Source organism: Labrus mixtus, chromosome 4 (assembly GCF_963584025.1).
Source record: "Labrus mixtus chromosome 4, fLabMix1.1, whole genome shotgun sequence".
Classification (NCBI taxonomy): Eukaryota; Metazoa; Chordata; class Actinopteri; order Labriformes; family Labridae; genus Labrus; species Labrus mixtus.
Window position 1 is genome coordinate 20,524,348 of NC_083615.1, and position 21,268 is coordinate 20,545,615.

Below are 21,268 nucleotides of genomic sequence, written 5' to 3' on the forward strand. Positions count from 1 at the left end.
TTAACTGTTGAAATACGCATTGCGAAGAAAGCTCATGTTGCAAAACGTGGGATGTATTTCATTTGCCTTTTAACCATTAATCCTACAGTAAGCAGACAGTAAGGTGAAAATTACATTAAATGTAACTGAACTGCAGTGTTGACTACATATACTTTTGAATTTTGGATCCAACTGGCAACTAAGCTCGTCCTCCCGCCTCCAGTCTCTCCTACTCGGCTCTGTGCTTCGGTTGGGTAAAATATATAAGATTTTGATCTTTCAGTTTATTTGTATTGACAAAGGGCACACAGCAGCCCTTTAGCATTGTGTCTTGCGGTTTGTTTTCCCCTCAGCGCGAACCGGATTTTACGCTTTGTGGGCGTTCCCCTTGATGTCGACTGTATCTATGGAAATCATCTCTGTCAGATCTAAATAATAAACACAATTCATTTTGGTTAGAAGCTCAGCATGGAAACACAACGTTAATTTGTATTCAGGTTCACTTTTTAGATGATAGGGGCTAAAATATCTGAATTTTTTATGCACTGATTTTGTACGGTGGCCCAGAAGTGCAAAACACAACGACAGCAAATCAGAAAACACTACTGTGTGGTTGTCTTATTATTAGCTGTTTTTGTATTCGGTTCTGGTATTGTTTTTTTCAACTATTTTATGTTCATTCATTTTACTCCAAACAATAGTCACATTGCAGACAAGACAGTACCAGCAGCAGTAACATACATCTTTAACACATCTTACAACAGTGACGTACTGACACTCAGTCAAGTTACACAAGTTAGGTTCTAATACCGCAAGTCAACAGCCACTGCATCATACTGCTCTGACATGCCCTGACATGTTCTTCTTCCAGCCGTCAGTGTTTAAACTGAATCCACAGACCACATCCAATTACTATAGGAACGCCACACATCCTCATCTCCTCCTGTTTTTATCCTCAAGTCTCATAAATGCTTGCATTTCTCAGGCTACTTTCACTTATCCACAAATTACATTTTTTGTCACTTAATCTGCATTCATATGTTCCCTCTACTAACTCCACATGAGGAGTCTCTCACAGTACTGCTGCACCAAAAACACATTCACAGACTGAATGAAAGCAAGAGCTCAAAAATGTTTCCTTTTCCAGAGTTTACATTATTGAAAGAGATACACCCCCATTATTGTTTATAAAGACTCAAATAAACCAGCTGCACAGCAATGTCAATGCATTTTTGTAATCCAAGTCAGAGGGGTGGAACTATGGACCAAAAAGTCATTAGTGACGTTCACAGTCAAGGTTTTGGCTAGCCACTACAAACCTGCTTAATTGCCCTTCACAGACTGTCCTTTGTGTAAACAAAAATAAACAAAAGAAGCGAGCACTGAGAGAACTGTTTTTTGTCTCTGTATGCCAAAAGCACTGGTCTAATTCATGCCCAGCATGCCAGTGTTATTGCTTGATATTGCTCTGATTATATACATGCAATACACTGTTGAGTAACCTTGGAAATCCTTCGTTTACCCCATCTGGATGATTTTTGTTTGCCTTTTTGTGCTTTTACTGTAGAGACAGGATAGTGGATAGACTTAGAAATCAGGAACAGAAAGAGTGGGGAATGAAATGTGGGAAAGGAGCCACAGGTTGGATTTGAACCCGGGCCGCCCGCTTGTAGGACTATAGCCCTTGACATGGGGCGCGCGCACCAACCACCAGGCAACCAGTGCCCCAGACTCAATCTTTTTGTTCTACAATCTCTCATCAATTCTTTTTTTTTTTAGATCCAGCCACCCTTTGGAACGATTCATTTTAACATGACAACAAATGTCTATATGTCCATTTTTCCAGCTCCCTGTGGTTAAGTCATGGCCATATTATCATGTACTCACCAGGCAGTCTGTTCATGTTGACTCCCTGGGCCGACAGGCCGATGCCCATGTACCTGCAAAAAGAGAAGAAATACATTTTATGATATAGCATTTATCAAAATGTTCAACTCCTAATTGGTACTTTCTCAGGTTACCTTTCAAAATATCAATTTAAACTCATGATTTTATTCTGATATGTATCAGGAAGAGTAGACTTTGAATAAACATCTCTTCTTTGATCTTCTTTCACCAAATGGTATGCCTCCAAAGGAAACACATTACATTAAAAGTGACTGTAAGAGTGGAGGCTTATAGGGGTCAGTAGTGACATCATAAGTCTGTCACACAGGATGAATGCTTGACCTGCATCCTTTCCATGTAAGCAAGCTTATAAAAGCCTAGCGAAAATAACTTTCTGCCCGATTTTCAGAGTCATCAATTCTACCCGTTGAATGCATCTGGCATAGTCTCAGCTCACTTTGGCACTTGCTGATGTCATCACAAAAATCACAGCCCACAAAGAGTCTTTCACAAGTCTTTCCTACTTTCCCCTCAATGACCTTACGGATGTCAGAGAAGGAAGGACACTGGTGTTCGGTTAGTCAAATAAATGTGATGTAGGTAAGTTGCCAAATAAGTTAAAGTCAAACAAAAAACACAAGACAGAGCAACAAAAAGAAGTCACTAATGTTGTTTTGGCAATTGCGAATCAAGGTTAGTTTTCATTATGATGTGAGCCATTACCAAATAAAAACACATCTATAGCCATGTGAACAAATGTATTTGGGCTATATTCAGGCACAGCATGAAGTTAAAAAATGAATGACAGCAGACACAGTTACTTTTAATCTTTAACCTGCTCTTTTGTAAAGTGTCATAACATTTGTTATGAATTTGTGCTACACAAATAAAGATTGATTCAGACTGATTAATTGATAATAGTCAAGTGCACACTTGCATATTATTATAGTGGAATGGTATAGCATTACAAGGTGTGTGGGAAAAAATCAATTCACATCAGAATTTAAATTTCTACAATTCTGAATTGATTGAATCTTTCGGCCTAAGTTTATTTTCACCTGCAGCCAGTTTGAGCATGGTAAACCTGCTACTGTTACTTTTTCTGTGCTCCCTTTCCACCTTCCTACATACACCGTTGCTGCAGGTGGTTATTGGCCCTTGCTTGTTTGCTGTGCTGCTAACATAAGCTTGCTCTCAACATCCATAATGTAAGGTTGTGTCTGATATACTCAGAAAATGAATGTTCTGTCTTTGAAGCAGTAAGACATTCAGCCAGTCCCGTCTGCATTGAAGGCAAGCGTTGTGTCACACTTTGAATTCTGCAATCTCTTGGTAAGTGGAAGCTTGACTCAACCTATATAATATGCAAGATCTGCAAAAATGAAAGGCTGTGGCACAATTCATAGAGTCGGTCTTCAATCAACCCCATGGTTGGGAGTTCGATGTGTCCTTGAGCAAAACACTTATCCCCAAGTTGCTCCCGCTGCTTTGTCAGCGGCGTATGAATGTGAATGGGATTAGTTACTTCTGATGGTCACTTTACATAGGAACCACTGCCATCAGGGTGTGAATGGGTAGGTGTGACAGGTGTAAAATCGCTTTGAGTAGTCAGAAGACTAGAAAAGCACTTTACAAGCTCAAGTCCATTTACCATTTATCAAAGTGAAGTACTTTGGGAACCTGAGCTCACATCATATGCCACCACCCGGAGTTGAAATAAGTGGAACAATGGTCAAGAAACTGCTGACCAATGCACACTGCACCACTTTACTGATCTGCCAGCCAATTCTAAACGGACAATAAAAGTAACAATATCCATTGTCTGTTTCATTTAAAAAGACCTGCGCCCTGACAGCGTCGTCAACAATGAAGCCTTTAGATTTATGATCAGGCCTTTACTGGCAAGTTTCTGATTATTACAGATACCTGGCTTAAGCCCACAAAATGTAGTCATATTTAAGTATTTAGCAGGTGGAGCATAAATAAAATTTATATTTGTTGTAGGTTTGTGTAAAGTGTATTTACATTACTGTGATCATGGCCAGAAAGAAAAAAACAAAAGGACAAATATAAAAGTTAAAAGCCTGGGGTTTAAATGCTGCATTATCCTGAAAACAATGAATTGTGCTTTTAATGTCAAATAATAATTTGCAATTGAAGGGAATTATGAGACGCATTACCCTGTGCTACTAACTTTATCTTGATTGTTAAAAAAACAAATATCCATCTTTACTAGTTTTTAAATTTTCATGTAGCAACCAAAATGTAATTCCATATGTTATCATATCCCGCTGTGTATAAACTGAAGCAGATCCCCCAACACTGTCAGGTGTTGCAAGTTGCAACACAAGCAGCTTAGGGCACACTGACACAAGGTAATCTGTACTATGGCCAAGAAAGTTTGACCCCCATTGTATAGTTTGTTTGACCTTCAGCACAGTACAGTTGCTCATGCATGAGCACAAGCATGGGTACACAACATTTTTTGGGGGTGGTAGTAGCTCAGTCTGTAGGGACTTGGGTTGGGAATTGGAGGGTCGCCGGTTTAAGTGCCGGTGTGGACCCTAATATGGAAGTTGTTCTTATAGCTGGAGAGGTGCCAGGGCACTTCCCAAGTTCTGCCGAGGTGCCCTTGAGCAAGGCACTGAACCCCCAACCGCTCTGATATGCTCCCTGTGTAGCAGTGTGTAGCAGCCCCACTCTGACACCTCTCCATTGCATGTCCACAGGTCCTGTTGGTGAATGTGTGTGAGAAGCACATCTCTCAATAACAGAGTGCAAAACCAGAATTTCTCTCAGGGATTAATAAAGTTTATAAAATAAAAAATAAAAATAAAAAAGACATGGATGCCGCCTTGCATGATCGAAAAAAGCAGGAGTGCTAAGAGGTCCATATCTGACCCAAACAACTCAAAATAAGCCACAATTCAGTAAAGTTTCAGTCCCGTTCTCTGTGTTGTTCTCCACTGTGCTGACTCCAAGACCACGCTTCTTGTAAACTAAAGGGCGCTTCATGATCATACAAAGCCATACATGTGCATTAAGACTTGATGACATATGTTCAAGAGATATCTTTTGAGCTTTGAGAAATTTAAGCTTTTTTCAAATTTGTGTTTTTTGTATAAAATTCTAAATGGTTTTGCGCCACCACCATTACGTCACTTTATTACCTTCAGCTCAGAGGAGTCCATAAAATCGACAAGAATATCTTCAACAAGAGATTGTTTTGTATGCTTCCGTCACACTGCCTTTGGGCAGTAAGCTTTCTGTGTGAAAGCAACAACTCAGTGAAACGCTCTATCAGACGGCGGCTTTAAAAACAAACTGAAATATCTGCTGAAAGATGTTCAATTCTGTAACCACTGATCTTTTATAACTGCATTTCAGCATTTAACTCGAATAATATATTTAAAATAACATAAAGTGTCTGTGTGATAAATTTTACTTTCCAAACTGTTTTGTTTAAAATGGAAAAAGGACTTAAAACCGCTTAAAAACTTGTCTCATGACAACTCATATGTAGGTATTTGTTACTCCTAATGCCAGCAAACAGTACCACAGGACCCATGTAATAAGTGTCGAACAAAGTTGTTTCTGCTTACCCATCCCGGCCTTTGCTGACAATCTTGACTTCGAAGTAGTAGATCCCACAGGCAGCGGGGATTGGGTGTGTGGCTCGCACTGATGCTGCATCTTTGTGGTTCTTTCCATGGCCTGCAAGTGGAGAAACATGTGGTCTACATGAATAATATGCTAAAATGATAAATATATCATTTATCAAAATATGCTTTGGCTTTCAATAGATGAAAAAAATCCAGCAAGGTGCTCACTGCAGACAATCATTTGCTCTCCATTACTTGTTGGGTTTTAGTCTAGTTTTCTAAACTGTATGTGTACACAATACTCTCTCATCTGAGAGTGGCAACAGTTTGTCAAACCATTTAGGTTTGGTCAGACTGATCCATTACAGGAAGAGCTGTGAAAACACAGTCTGACAGCTGACCAAAGCCTGACTGGCTTCAGCTAAAGCATTTCGCTGGTGGGGAGTCACTTATCAGTCATGTGACAATGTCACGTCAGGCCAAGTTCTTCTCTGGTTTCATGAGCTTTCCCTTTTTAAATCCTATGTGTATCCAAGGCCGTGATCGATTAACAAGTTTCCCTTTGTCTTGAGTGTCTAATCAGCCCACATATCACAAAATCTAGCATATGGTCTTGCATCGATAGTCTGTTTGCCTACAACAAAACAATACTTTTTAAAGGTGACCTTTTCTATAAGGATAATCTGTCTCAGTGTGTGTGGACCAATTATGCAATTCCTCAGTTCATGGGAGAGCGAGGTGTGTTGTATAACAGTTCTACAGTAAACATGTTCATCTTTTTCTTTGACATTGAATCACACCATTGACTGAGTTCACCTGTCGTGATCAGGTCACTGAGGCTGTGTGTATGTGTGTGTGTGTGTGTGTGTGTGTGTGTGTGTGTGTGTGTGTGCGAGCGCATGTGCATGTATGAAATGTAGAAAGGCTGTAACCTTAAACGAAGCAGCTGGCTGTCAGCAGACACCTTGAGGCTGTTGCTATGTGCATGACATAGACAGACAAAGCATGGAACTCCAGCTACTCACATACAACAGGGAACACACAGGTTATGTAGCAATGACCAAAAATGCAAATGGATGAAACCGACTCTAGTGCTTGTTTTGTTTTTCATAGTTCCATACTTATGTATGCTTGTGATTTGATTGTTCTCAGATAAATAGGCCTCCATGTGTATGAGAGAAAGCACATGTGCAATAAACACATCTATATGCCAGGTTTGTAATTAAGGAAAAAAAATGACCATGTAGGGGTAAAAGGGCTTGGAATAACCCAAAAGAATATGTCAAGTAACTAGTATGGTAAGTAGGATTTTCCAAAACAATCAACAGCAACAATCCTATAACTCAACATATCAACTTTGACCCCTATGCATGTAATAGCATGTTTATCCATGTACACATCACGCCTATGCAAGTGTGTGTTTTTCTTTGTGTGGCTGTCTCGTCGAATAGTTGCAGCAACATTCACAATGTCTATTTATAGCTTCTTCATGTGAAAACGTGCCATCAGTTGGCCATCAGGTCTCGTTACAGTTGCACATATGGGTAGAACAAATTACTACAAGCTTTGACAACATGAACCACTTTGTGGCATGGTAACATGCCTCAGGTGTTTTCTATATAAATATGTGCCGATATTACTAGATTGATCGATACTTGGCCGCCATGAGACGATATAATATCGGCACACAAAATATTGCGATACTATACTGTATCGATTTTTTACCCCACCTCTAGTGCACATACAAGAGGGATGTACGGACAGGGGACCTTATCGCCCCCTCCCTCTCTCTGCTGATGTGATTCTGGACTCTTATGCCTCCACAGGAGTCGAGAGGGAAGTTTTTTTTTTTTTTTTTTTAAACAGGAGCCACGAGGTCCTCGCGGAGGTCCTCAAAGCGCTCTCTCTCTCTCTCCCCCGCTCCCTCTCTCGCTCTGTTTACGCAGCAATTTTATGGATAAATAAAAAATAAAATAAACACAGGTCGGAAATATACTTGGGCGGCTCGCCCAGGTATTGTCTATGCGTGGGAACCATTGCGTTTATTTAACAAGCCGGCCGCTGACCCTGACACTCGCACCCCCCCACCTAACGTTGAAATGTTTTTGGGGCAACGTGTAAACATTTGGCAATTTGGTCAGTTATACACACCACTACTCTCTCTCTCTATATATTAATCCCAACAAATTTAAGACAGATCTAAGAAACAGAAAGATCTGATTTTTTTTCTTTCCTCAATATCGATATCAGACCCAAAAATCCAATATTGGTCAGGCGTTATTATACTATATATTGTATACTGAACATAAAAATGTAAACTTTTAAATTGTAAAAGGACATGAGCTTGTTTGCACTTTTTTAGTCTTCTGACTATTAAAAGTGCTTTTACCCCGCAGATCAAACCAATTCACACGCATTCACACACTGATGGCAGAGGTTGCTATGTGAAGTTTCCATCAGTATTAGCTAATCCCATTCAAACCACATTCATCACATGCCACCGACAAAGCAGCGGTAGCAACCGGGAAAGTGTCTTGCCGAAGGACACATTGGACATGTAGGTGCAGGAGCTGGGGATGAAACCTCCGAGGCCCTGACCTTCTAGTTGAGAGACGACGACTCTACCACTGAGCACAATTGTATTGAGAGAAATCTTTCCTCAAACAGGACCGGGAATGCAGCCAAATTGGGCATTAATAAACTTGCTTTGCCTTGCTTTCCAATTAAAGCTAAACATCTGTGATGTCGGGCGCTGGTGGCGCAGTGGGTAGTGTGTGCGCCCCATGTATGGAGGCTATAGTCCTCCAAGTGGGCGGCCACCAGGTTCGAATCCAGCCTGTGGCTCCTTTCCCGCATGTCATTCCCCACTCTCTCTCTCCCTGATTTCCAACACTATCCACTGTCATATATCTCCATTAAAGGCACAAAAAGCCCCAAAATAAATCTTTAAAAAATAAAAATAAAAATCTGTGATGTCATCACATGACAGAGTCAAAGCAAATCATTCCCATGGCTTACAAAGTAATAAATTGGCATTCATATCAAACAGTTTTGATTGTTCTTTTAACCGATCTCATTTCTGCTTTAAAAAGAGATCGTGGACAATATGAGTTGTTACAAACTGAAAATACCCTTTGAAGCATTCACACGGATATTTTTATTTGATTATCTTGTGGAGATGCACAGATGATTAAAATCAGGGCAGATAACAATGTTTAAAATAACAATTTAGCCAATTGCCGATACCTATGGTTTGTTTTTTTGTGTAAGACTCCAACAATGCCACCCTTTTCTCTAATGTTTGACCAAGAAAACTGATCAAAGTTTGTCCAACCCTCCTCTACTCTGAATCAGCAGTTAGGTATACTAGATACCAGAATTTAATGAATATGACACATAGGCCTGTGGGTGATCCCAGGTGGCTTAATATGTGGTATAATCCACCCCTTTTATATTTATTTAGCTAATTTGTTTTTGAATCAAGGGTCAGAAACTGGCATGCCAGCAGTAATAACTGGCCCACAAGATTACTTTGATTGTGACTTTTGCTTATTTTATTATTTTCAACAAAAAACAACACCAAGCAGTGACAAAGACCAACACTCCCGCCACAGAATAGAGGAGTGCATCAGACAGTAGACAGCGCCTGGTGCTGAAACAAAGCCCTGTCACAGCAGCAACAGGTATTACCAGAATCAGCTCCTCTTTTTTCTACAAAAAACACTAGACAGTTGGTTTTTCCCTGTACAGTACGATCTGGCTATAGAGAGAGAGAGAGAAAGACAGAAAGCGCAGATATGCTGCATGGACATTAAGAACTTCCAGACCTCACTGATTCTGGGCCAGTTGAGTTTTCTTATTAATTATGTTCTATGCCTGTCATAATGTGTTCTGTAGCCAAATCATATACAATACAGGTAAAAAAACAACAACCCTACATTCTCATGGTTATACCTGTTGCTGCTGTGATGGTGCTATATTCCAGCAACAGGTGTTGTGCAGTGTCTGCTGCACTGCTAATATGCACACTGTTTAATGTCGAGAATGTTTGTCTCCATCACTGACGTTATGGCATTGTTGTTAAGAAAGTTATAAAATAAGTAAAAGTCACAATCAATAATCTTGCTGGTCAGATACTGTTTGCAAGGTGAGAGCTCAAATTCAGGGGTTATTGAGACAGTCTTGATGACAAAACAGATAAACATTGGCTACTGACATCGGCTAGTGCCACAATTTTTACCAATGGGCCAATGTCTGTCACCAAGGCCGGATTGGCGGATTGCATTAATGCATCTACTATCTTGTCAAACTTCTAACTTGCTTTTTGTATATTTTTACACCTATTAGGACAAGATCTTAGTTTTGAAATTACCTTTTTTTGGAGAAACTGTTTTCATTTCTTTTTTCTAAAGTGTTTCGCAATGAGCAATAAACCAAAGTACACCAACAATTGTAAAGATACCTGTGCTGTCCTTCTGAATGTCTGTCTTCGATGAGTCTTGCTCAAAGACCAGTGGACAGGTGGAGTCTGGGATCAAGCAATAATTAATTGACATTATCTTGGGATGCAGTTTTAAACAAAATAGAGACCAACTACATGTAGTTTTGATTTGCAGTGATGGTGGTTAAACAAAAGCAAATGGGGTTTAAAGTGTTTGGATCAGAAAAGGTTTGATAAAATCTGGGATTTTGTCATTCAGTGAACATATGGTCGGTTAACTGCAGTGTAACTTTTTTTTTTACATGGATAAAGTAAAATGAACAACTTGAAAAGTCAACTTTTTTTGTCTTTTGATGTTGGCATTGTTGATGTCAGCTAGTATAGAATATTAATGGAGGATTTTATACATTAGAGCCCAACCGATTAATCGGCCAGCCAATAATATCGGCGGTTATTAGCATATCTGTAGTGGCTTATCGCAGATAAGTTAGATATATTACTAGATTTGTTCAGCAGTCAAATAGGCAGCCAGTACCTCTGCCTCAACTGAACGTTGCATGAAGCTCATCAATCAATTTTTATTTGTATAGCGTCAACTCATAACAAGTGTTATCTCGAGACACTTTACAAGAAGCAGGTAAAATACCTTACTCTTTGTCTGTTAACATTACAAAAGAGCAGGTAAAAAGACCTTACTCATTGTTATGTTACAAAAAGCAGGTAAAAGACCTTACTTATTGCTATATTACAAAGATCCGGCCTATCCATCATGAGCACTTTAGCAAAGCAGCAAAAGTTACAGTGGTAAGAAAAAACTGCCTTATTAAAAGGCAGAAATCTTCGGCTGGATCCCCGGCTCATGACGAAACAGTCTTCACAGGCCTAGACTGCGCCGGGCTTGGAAAAGGATAGGAAGAGATTGGATAAAATGCAGGAAGAGGGATAGGCCAAGAGTTTATGCTTGGTTTGATGTTGCTCCTCTTCTATGCAGAATTTTTATTTTAAAATTTTGCTCTGATTGCAAAAAGAGGAAGATTTTATATGTAAGCTTAAAGATTTCTCAAAACTGGACTTTCAATCAAAACGTGAAGTGATAAATAATGGAAGACTTTTAAAACTAAAAGAAGACTTTTACAACTAAGTCACGGATATTTTTGTCCAGAAGGATAGGCGAATGGACTTTGTTTACAAGTAATGGTAAGACCATGAATACACCGCATTATATAGGCTTACTTTTATTTTTAGTGAAAGAGTATGAATTGTGGAATTGCAATGGCAAATTAAGAAAACACAGAGAGTGCAGCGCAAATGTGCTCTTTTTTCTGAGGCTCTATAAATGTAACGTTCTTCCTTGGCCAAATATGTACCTTACCTCTATGTGTGTGTAAATAATGCTGATATGAAACACAACCATGTGCAAGCTGCCAATTGAATGGTGAATTTAAGCTACTCTATAAATGGGTTCATATATTTGTATATCTGACTCTGAAAAAGTTAGTGCCTCACCAGCCACGAACCTCACCACACACATCACTACAATGAGGGCAGCACGCAAGATCTCCATGGACTTCCACTTTGCGATTACCGCTTTACCCCGCCAAACCAAAGACGTTTGATCATCCAGGACAGAGCAGCATAACTAGATGTTTTACTATATTTTGGAATTTTAGAGGATTATTCTTTTAATAACTACAAAACGGAACAACCTTATAGGGAGAAATAGCTCATAGCGGACGGACTCCCAGCCCTACTGCTCAATAAAATTAATTTTTTGCATACCTAATAACAACAGCAAAAACTTTGTATCACTGACAGAAACAATACACTGCATAGATGTAACGTGAAATAAAAAACATTCAGTCTGTTGTAAACTGATATTACTGTTTTTGTGTCAGCGTTGTCCATGATGGAAAGAAACTGTTTTCTGTGAATAAATCCCATGGTCACAGCAAAAGTGCTGACTAGTCAAAAACTAGTGCTGTGAATCTGCACTTGATTGCTCTTCCTTACCACCCGTAAGTGTTTACAAAAATTTGGTATCTGAATTTCCAAAGTTGAATTAGGGAATTTTTATGAGGAAAAACTTCAGTTTCAAAAAGTCAACTGAATTTCAAATTGTTAAATATAGTTTAAAGTTCACGATGAATAAATTCATTTTCAAATTATGCTTTTAGATTCAGTTTTAACAGCACAAACTCAAATGATGTGATTTAAAGGTAAACATTTAGTTCAATTATTCAATTTGAGCAATTCAAATACAAATGTACACAATTCAAATTGAGTTTATGCTGACACATATTTCTGCCCCTAGTCGTTAACATTTACAGTTTACTACAGTTAACTAGGTATGGAAAATGTTTAATGCAGCTCTAACTATATGTTCATAGCCCTAATTTTCTTTCCCATTGATGATCTTAAGGCATGATAGGAGAAAAGGGAAATCATCTCTTAAAATCTCCCAGAATAAAACAAAATAACTGTACTTTTTTCTTTAAAGTTGCATTTTAAACCAAAATAAACTTTTTTAGCATATTCAAGGATACCTCAATAATTTTGTTTACATGTGTGTATTTATTTATGCATTTTTTTCTTAAGAGAACAGGTGGTTTTTATCTGTGTCTTTTCTCAAAAGGACTGCAAGGGCTGAACAGAGAGAATTGGCACACCAATCAAAATAGCATTTAAACCACAAGGGTAAGGGAACCAAGCAGTACATTCAGAAGGAAGAAAATGATCCTGCACACTCCAGAAAAGACCTATTTTTATGTCATCCCTGAGCAATTGTGCAGTGTCACTGTAGTGCTGGACTCTCCATAGACATAAAGACTCAATGTCCTAAAAACACAAACCGTTATTTGCACATTGCATATCTTAAGTCATACATGGGCCAATTCATAATTTTGTGGCTGTGGCACAGCTATAAAATGTGTGTGTAATTCATCACAATATCTAATGTTTCCTTAGCACTGAATGAATGCACTATATACAAAATAACAATATTTAAGGTAAGTTAAAAAAAACATTTGGCAAACTTCAAAATGAATTATCTGCATCCACACCACTGATCAACAGGATTTTGGCACATAAGTTTTAGCCACTGTTATAATTCAAGACAGCAAACTGATTATTTATACATCAAATAACCGTGTGGATATATTTATCTATCTGTATTGCTATCTTGAGTTTAACAATAGGGCTTCTATTATATATAAAAACGGTAGTAGGCCAAGTAAGGGCTTTTCAAAGTGGGTTAAACAGCCTGCCTGCATCATTTTATCCTCTGCATGTTTAACAGATGTAAACAGCCAAACAGGGCCCCAATGTGGCCTTGCAAATGCCTCTGTGGAGACAGATACAGGACTAACTTGCCTACCACTAAGGGGCTGCCCAGACATGTCGCCTGACGAAAAATAACAGGGGCAAAAGTCTGAGAACAGAATTTCTCACAGGTGTCATTTATTTCTGACCAAAAGCTAGATGTAATAGGCTAAAATTATCCAGTAAAAGCAGACGGGTCGTATGTTCAGGTTCTAGCCATCCAATTGATTAAGGCCATCGTCAGACATGCAAAGTTGCTTTTTGTCAAGAAACTGCGAGAGTCTGCGCATAAAAACCGATTTATTTCATGATCGGCAGATTTGGCCTAAAGTAATGCGCAGAGGCCTTTACCTCTCAGCAGCTGTTCAAAACGAGCTGCCTGTTTCAGCCTGTACACACTCGGCTTAGGGCACCACAGCTGAAATGGACCGGTTGCTTCCAGGCTGGGGGGGAAAAAAACACGACTTGGGGATATTCTGGAAAACAGACTCACATATTATTACCCCTGAAATATCGCGTGATAAAAAAAAACAAAAAACAATGCATTTTTTTTTTGTTCTATTTTCTGAGCAAAATGTAGTTAAATGCCATAACATCGACTCATAAGCCCCAGTGCTACATTATAAAACCTTAATAACAAGTTTGGTCAGTAGTCACCTTACCCTACTGTTTTCATACAACGTCAGTCAAAAGGAAGAGCTAGGTGAGCTAATGTTAGCTCGTTAGCCACAAAGCTAACTAGTACATCTGCTTTAATAAGACACAGTTTGCTGGGAGCTTGTTAAATACCTCCAGTTAGCTTGTTGTCAGAAGCTTTGTCAATGCGTCGTCACTGCTGCCAATGTTGTTATTGTACAGGGCCACGGAACAGCGACAGAATAGTTAAATGCAAAGGAAAAAACACAAATAAACAAAGAGGTGGAAGAGGGGGGGGGGGGGACGAGGTGTTGAAGGTGAATTTAAGTGACACACTGTCAGGGTTAGCGAGTTCACTGTGGACATTCCTTTGCTAATTTGTGAAACAAAGCAAGGTTACAGGACAGGAGAGGCAGCTCAGACTAGATTTGCCAGGAGTGCACACACACACACACACACACTCACATTCACAATCAACATAATCGCATACTGTGTGTGTGTGTGTGTGTGTGTGTGTGTGTGTGTGTGTGTGTGTGTGTGTGTGTGTGTGTGTGTGTGTGTGTGTGTGTGAGGCAGAGAACCCCTCTTAAGAGCACTGAGACCCCTCTGCTGTTGTGACTAATGTTGTTTAGACTGATAGGGATAAGCCAGCTCTCTAACCTTTGTAATGGACCCGCAGGTTGTTCTGTGACAGTCCAATGTAGCTGTATTTATCCTTGGGGCTCCAGGATCGGGGTAGAGGGGTCTCTTCCTCGTTCACAGCCGGGTACAGACGTTTCAGCCTCTCGTTCAGCTCGTGTTCCTGGTAATTAAAAGCAGGATCTCCTAATGACAGGCTTCCCGCTCCGAGCTCTGCCATCTCTGGCTTTTGGATGTGAATCTTATTGTTCTTGTGTTTTCTGTCCAAAGCCCCGTGTCAGTCAGTCCGCTGGAGCTGTGTGCTGAGAGTGAGAGGAACCGAGGGGAGAAAATAGCAGTGGTGGTGTGACATCCCCGGATAAGCAGCAGAATGTACTGTAGGCTTGAGCAGTGCATTCTGGGTACTGTAGTTCACCTGCCAGCTAGCTTTTATAATACTGTCTTTGGAAATGACAACACAGCTTCTCTTCGTACTAGGGAATACAGTTTTCTGCTTTCAAATTCATTTACAGTGTTTTAAACATGATCTTATTTTGTGTTTCACATAGCCTAAAGTGGCAAATGCATAGTTTACATGCTAGATAAAAAAAAAATATTTTAACATCTAGGCTAATCAAAGAGTAATCTATAAAAAGCGAGAGACTAAATACACTACTGTCTTTTTTGTTGTAGGCCTGCGTCTCAGCTTAATGACTGTTTGACATTAATATAAGTTGCAATGGTTGCAAAGTTCGTTATCCATTTGTTTATTTATTTATCATGTTTGTAATCTGGCACTGGTCTGGAATGGTGGCTTACACTTAATGTGTTGAAAATCTGTTTTCATGTTTTCTTCTCGTTTGTTCAGAAGTTCTCATCTTACACAATTTGAAATCTAGATAGGCGCCGCAGCGGTCAACTAAATCGGTCCTTTGGCACGCTCCGCCCTCGTTACCATGGAAACTCCCTTACACTACTTTCATCTGTGACGCTAAAGTCAATCTTGAGCTGAACAGCAAAAACAACACGATAAAGAGCTTGTAATGTTATTATATGGCCTGCAGTTGTCACTCGGAGATGTCACTACACAACGAAATTAAATTTCCACCCATAACACCGTCACAAAAAAAGAGGTAGGCTAAGACTTTAAATGTTTGTCATAGACTTCATAGACAATTCTGTAAAAGGTCATTAATATTTTATTACAAAAACATCATAAAACCAAACTACAGTGCTGTTCTAATGAAGTGCTGTTTTTTCTTCAGTCTTACTAATTATTTAAGTTCACACACCTACCCTGTCCAGTCATCAGAGGAGGAGCAAAATGGGGAAAGTGGCGCTCTGTCTGTTCGACATGCAGCAAGAAAGGTAGTTTAAACAACCAAGGTTCACAATACCTGCTATAATACCACTCATAAGATAAGTGTGACTGCTGTAAATATGATTTGTCCACATAGCCAATCACTGTTACTGTGTCTTTTTCATTGTCATCACAGTAAACTTAAAGCTGTGTGTGTGTGTGTGTGTGTGTGTGTGTGTGTGTGTGTGTGTGTGTGTGTGTGTGTGTGTGTGTGTGTGTGTGTGTGTGCATCGTGTTTGGTAAACCACAGTTGAACTGGATGGATACCAGTCATATTTTTGCTGGCCCATGGAGAAAGCCTCAGCTTCTGATTCAGCTGGAGAGCTATGTGAACAAGGAGCTTCAAACTATCAGCTTTGATCAGCCAGCATTTCAGGAACTAAAACTACAGGTGCTATTATGGTTCACAAAAAAAAAATCAACAGTTAAAACACAAAACCAACCTTTTTTTGTGTCAGAGAGATTGTACTCACATATCTACATCTGCTCTCCTTCAGATCTACCGTGACGTTTTTGGACGATTCATTAAAGAGTTCAAAACCTACCAACCCCTTCTGTCTGCTATCAAAAAGGAATATGAAAACACTTTAAGTCAGTGACCTTCTCAGCAAGCTGAATATTGTTCTTTAAAAAAACAATAAAAAGTAGTACAGCTTAATACTGAATGATGACCTACATCAATTATCCATTCCAGCATTTCCCATCTGGGGACTACTAGGACTATAAAATTATTACTCCTGAGAGAGAGGCTAAGAAGGCTTGGTATTACGAATAAAATTACACTGATTGCTGAATCACCTTTTGATTTTATTTAATTGACAAAAACATACAGATTTGATAAACTTATGAAAGGACCCTTGCAGTAAATTAAGTATCAAAATTAAAATACATTCCTTTTATTATCAAAGTTTGTTTCACAGTTAATCATTTGATCACATTTTACATCTGTTCAGCATTCCAGCAGGATCAAATCCGAAAACTGGAACCACTGCAATCCCATCTGAGGCTTGCATCAGAAGAATGTGATAAGAAGATACAAGCTCACTTAGAAGAGGAGCAGGCCAAGATTGGAGCCTTGAAAAGGGAGAATCAGCAAATGCAAAAAATCATTGAGGATATGAAGGAGAAAGAAAGGGCGATGCAAAGAGTGGTATTTCAAAGTTGTGTTCTAACCACATTTTATATTTTCATTCATTTGATTTGTAGGAAATTCAGCCTGTTGCCATTCTTTACACATTAATTTACACAATGCTTCCTAATTATTCACATTATTTAGTTTGAGCCTCAGTTGCTGGAGTAAGGTCAGACTTAGAATTTCACAATCTCACCCTCACTCCTTTTTCCATTCCTTTCAAGGTGGACCATCTGCAGGCTGAAGTCTCTAACCAGTATGTGCAGTACCGGGAGGAGGGTGATGCCCGTAAGCTGCTGATCTGGCAGCTCAATGACTTAACAGGAGGCTGTGTTAAGGAGGACCCTGCAGATCAAAAAACAGGTAGAACTGCAACTACTTGCTACTTTGCTCTATGTTGCTTAGTGCTGTGATCATGATGGATTAATGTTGGATCTTTGTAGATAATATAACAAAGAGTTAGGTGTTTCACCTGCTCTTTTGTAAAGTGTCCTGAGATAACATGTGTTAGTGAATTGGCACTATAGAAATAAAGATTGATTGATTGATTGATTGATTGATTGATTGATTGACTAGAACAGTGGTTTTCAACTGGTGGGTCGCAGAGCAATTTTCCAGTGGGTCCCAAATGTGTGCCCTGCAAAAAAAAATTGTGTTAAAAAGTCTATGAAGCACTCTTTAAAACATGTTTGTTTTGTTAAGTCTCTTTGTTCTGTCAGAATTTTTTTTACCATCTGAGGCCCAAGCTGCAAAACTTTTCATTAAATAAATCTGATTGGTTGAGAACTATCAGAAATTTGGGACACGATTTCTCTCTAAGGAGTTGGTGATGGTTAGACCAGTTGAGAACTATTGGACTAGAGGATTACTCAAACATGCAATAAAAAAAATTTCTGAAAAAATAATCAGAGACCATTTTGATACTCAGTCAATAGTATTGTTTTCTTAAAAAATCCTGGTCCAAACTTTTTAATTGTGCATATGTCCTTATTTCTTCAGTCTTCTACCATTGTGAACTGAAGATGTTGTGGTTTTAAACTGTTGGTCTGACAGAAAAAGATGAAAGTGAAAAAAAGTGAAAATGAAGTTGTCCCCTTGAGCAAAGTGATGTTACCCTCTGGCATATCTTACTTTCTTTCTTCTTATTAAATGAACAAAGCACTAATTGATGAATAAGAAAATATAGAAATATGAATACAAAAAAATGATCAGTGGTTATTTTTGTAAGTCAAAAAAATGTACAAGATGACAAGACCAATACAGCTGTTGAAGACAGATATTTAGCTTTAGCATTAATATTGCAAACAGAAGAAAACAGCTCGCCTGGCAAAAAAAAAACACTAACTGGCACATGTAAAGCTCATTAATACACATATTTGAAATACTTTGTTTATCTGTTAAAAAACTGAATTGTAAAAACATGGCGAGCTGCACAGTGCCAAGGTTATTTGCTGGACTGTTTCAAGAGCTTAAGTCAATGGCCTGATCCATGAAACAGTCCGTACTGGCTGTAGCATTAAATTTAAGGTACAGACATGAGAGGGTTACGAATCTTGTCATCTTAAGTTTATGTAAAGAACAAAATGGGCCTTAAACCCCCAAAACACAAGCAATACCTTCCTTGATGAAATTGAATGGAAAGAGTTCTAATTGATGTTCTTAAATATACATATCACTAAATTATGTATGGCTTGACATTAATTTGCACTATGAAAAAAGAGATTCAGGACCCTGTGGTGCTGCAGCTTGCTCTAAAGGTGTGTCGGGAAGACCTGACCAAAGTGCAGACGGAGCTGGTCAAGATAAAGGCGGAGCACTGGGACGTTGTGCCACGATGCAAGTGGGACACCCTGACACAAACACACACACAGACCCTCCTGCAGGTGGCTTATAGTTACACATATATAGCATTGAACAAAAAAGAATGTATACAAACTCAGATATCCAGATTTTACATCTTAAAAGCCTTCAACCTTGCTCTTGTTATGTGTGTTTTGTGGATGTCTGCAGTTGCAAACGCTTCAGGGCGACTTTGATCGGTTGAAGAGTGAGTATGACAACCTGCTGGAGCTCCAGGCAAGAGAAACCATGCAGAACAAGAGACAAGACTCCATTAGTGAGCAGGTACTTGACAGAACTCATGGGATCAAAAGAAGGCACAGTTTGTTGTGGTTAGAAGTTATGAAACGAGGCCTCTGAATATTATGGCTGCTGTGATCATGTCTGTCAATTAATTTGTTTGGCTAATACATTTTGTAAGCAAGCCCAAAATAAGCCAAACGTTTTACTCAGATCAGATAACTGAATATGATAGAATACTTCAATTTTGAAGTTAGAAAAACAGAAACATTAAAAAGTACATTTGGGGAATGCGCTTATTTGCTTTATTGCAAGAGTTATATAAGAAGATCAACACCACTTTTATGTTTGCCTGTTCAGTATGACGCTCGGGCCTAGGAACAGTTGTGCGTAGTAGATGGGTTGTTTATAACCTCCCTATTTTTTTGTTCTGTGTTTATGGTGAAACAAACAAAAGAGCTAGTTGTTTTCACAAAATGTTGAAATCTGCATAGGAACATACAAAACCCTCCATCCTAAGTTTAAATATGAATCCTTTGGGTGTCTATGTTTTACTCTGTCTGTGGTCTGTGTCCCCTTTTTGTGCATTTGTGTAGGTGTTGGAACTGAGGAAGGAAGTCCCTCAGAAGTCTGCCAAGGAAATAGAAGAACCGATGGCCTCATCTCAGAGCAAACCAGACAGTAACACCATCTCCTCTTAGATACTTCACATCTCTGTACAAACCAGAAGCCTTTCACTGTTTTTTCAGGCTGGTTTTGGGGTTTGTAGTTCACTTGAGGCATTCCACATCTCTCATATGCAGCCATTGTCAGACCTCTGTGCCTTCCTGTGGTGAAAATATTGAATAAGACTTTACTTTTTAGGTGACCTCAGAGGCTTTAATGTGGCAATCTGGATGAACCATTATATGTTTTCATGTTTCATGCATGGGACTAGATTCCTCATTAATCATGTATTGTGTAATACACATTTTGAGCAGCTCCTACCATTGAAACAACTGCAAATGTCCATACATTGATATAGCCGTATCATGTCAAACTGAAGAGTTTATTCTAATACAAATCTTTTCACCTCCAGTGTAGGTAGGAGTCTTGCATCATAGCTCTCATACAAAAAATATTGCGGGCATTGCTTTAAAGGCTCTTGGGGAGAAAAAAAGTAAAAAGAAACCAAGGAAGAAAAAGGATAAAAGTGGAAACCAAAAATATAGGGAATTAATACAAGGGCTGGACAGATATGGGATTTTTGGGGCTAATACCAATACCGATATTGGCAAGAAAGAAAAAAACAGATACCGATATATTGGCCAATATCTTTCTTAGATCTATGATATCTATAGAGATAGATCGATAAAATTGTACACATTTATTGTGTTGATCCCTTTAAATGCAGTTATCAAAGACTTGTGTAAAAGATATACAGTATAACGAAGACAAGATGGTTACTCAACTGGAAAGTAACTGTGCATGTACGTGCATCACTGCTTGATGGAGAGGGATAATACTTGTTGTAATCCATATAGCACACTGCTGGTGAAAGAGAACAGCTAGTTTAATACAATGTAACTTAAATGAAATGCAATTTGACTGGGGAATAAATCTAGTAATATCGGCGCATATCTGCGATAAAAAATGAGCCAATACCGACAGTCACTGAATAAGATAATATCGGCTGTTATTATCGGCTAACTGATTAATCTGTCATGCTCTATTTAATTAATAAAAAGAAAGGACTCTTGATCATGAAAAATACAAACAGTATACCATGCTTTTTGTTGGAGAACAGGGAAGGAATTCATTTGTTAACTTTTCGTAACAAGAGTTCCATTAATCAGTTATCCAACAATGAATGTGCAGTGAAATAAATAATTAAAATAAATGTATATTAATGAGATGCTGTCTAATAGCAGTAAGTATTTCAATCTTCATCTGTTTAAAAAGGACAATCTTTTATTTCACCACAATTTTTTCAAAAAAGATTCTGGGGTTGAAACGTAAAGGTTCAATGTTCAATCACAACAACATTTAGTTACAGCCATGTCTTTGTCTAGTGTTGATTTCATTATGTACCAATAAAGGTATCATAGCCATTCTGGCCTGCGGCTAATTTTTTCCTCAAGCCTATAAATGAATCCAGCCTCGAATGATGAGTAGGCTATATTTCCAACAATCATAAACCACAAAATATTATCGTGATAAAAAAAATGTTCAAGTTA

At 38.7% G+C, this 21,268-nt stretch overlaps 2 protein-coding genes across 3 annotated transcripts in view; one reads left to right on the forward strand and one right to left on the reverse strand.

Annotated features, from left to right (window-relative positions):
• Positions 1-14,865, reverse strand: part of ranbp10 (RAN binding protein 10) — a 34,695-nt gene extending 19,830 nt beyond the window's left edge. Inside the window, exons 1-3 of one of the 2 annotated variants that reach the window (XM_061036271.1) lie at positions 14,524-14,865; positions 5,469-5,580; positions 1,867-1,919 (exon numbers count right to left, since the gene is read on the reverse strand). In XM_061036271.1, coding sequence (XP_060892254.1) covers positions 1,867-1,919; positions 5,469-5,580; positions 14,524-14,722 — 364 coding nt within the window. In that variant the 5' untranslated portion in view covers positions 14,723-14,865. The remainder of the gene's footprint in view (positions 1-1,866; positions 1,920-5,468; positions 5,581-14,523) is intronic. The other variant, XM_061036270.1, reaches the window with a different exon arrangement.
• A 21-nt stretch (positions 14,866-14,886) lies between these two features.
• Positions 14,887-21,098, forward strand: tsnaxip1 (translin-associated factor X interacting protein 1). Its single transcript, XM_061036273.1, has 9 exons — positions 14,887-15,614; positions 15,747-15,849; positions 16,092-16,232; positions 16,339-16,432; positions 16,795-16,991; positions 17,198-17,336; positions 18,693-18,856; positions 18,984-19,097; positions 19,649-21,098. The coding sequence occupies exons 1-9, from the start codon at positions 15,535-15,537 to the stop codon at positions 19,751-19,753; spliced, it is 1,137 nt and encodes a 378-aa protein (XP_060892256.1). The 5' UTR covers positions 14,887-15,534; the 3' UTR covers positions 19,754-21,098.
• Positions 21,099-21,268: the final 170 nt, after the last annotated feature.

Coding starts and splice junctions, on each gene's coding strand:
- tsnaxip1 (XM_061036273.1), top strand. CDS start 15,535: ATGGCCTGCAGTTGTCACTCGGAGATGTCACTACACAACGAAATTAAA. Junction 16,233..16,338: donor TTCAGGAACTAAAACTACAG/GTGCTATTATGG, acceptor GCTCTCCTTCAG/ATCTACCGTGACGTTTTTGG. Junction 18,857..18,983: donor ACACACAGACCCTCCTGCAG/GTGGCTTATAGT, acceptor GGATGTCTGCAG/TTGCAAACGCTTCAGGGCGA.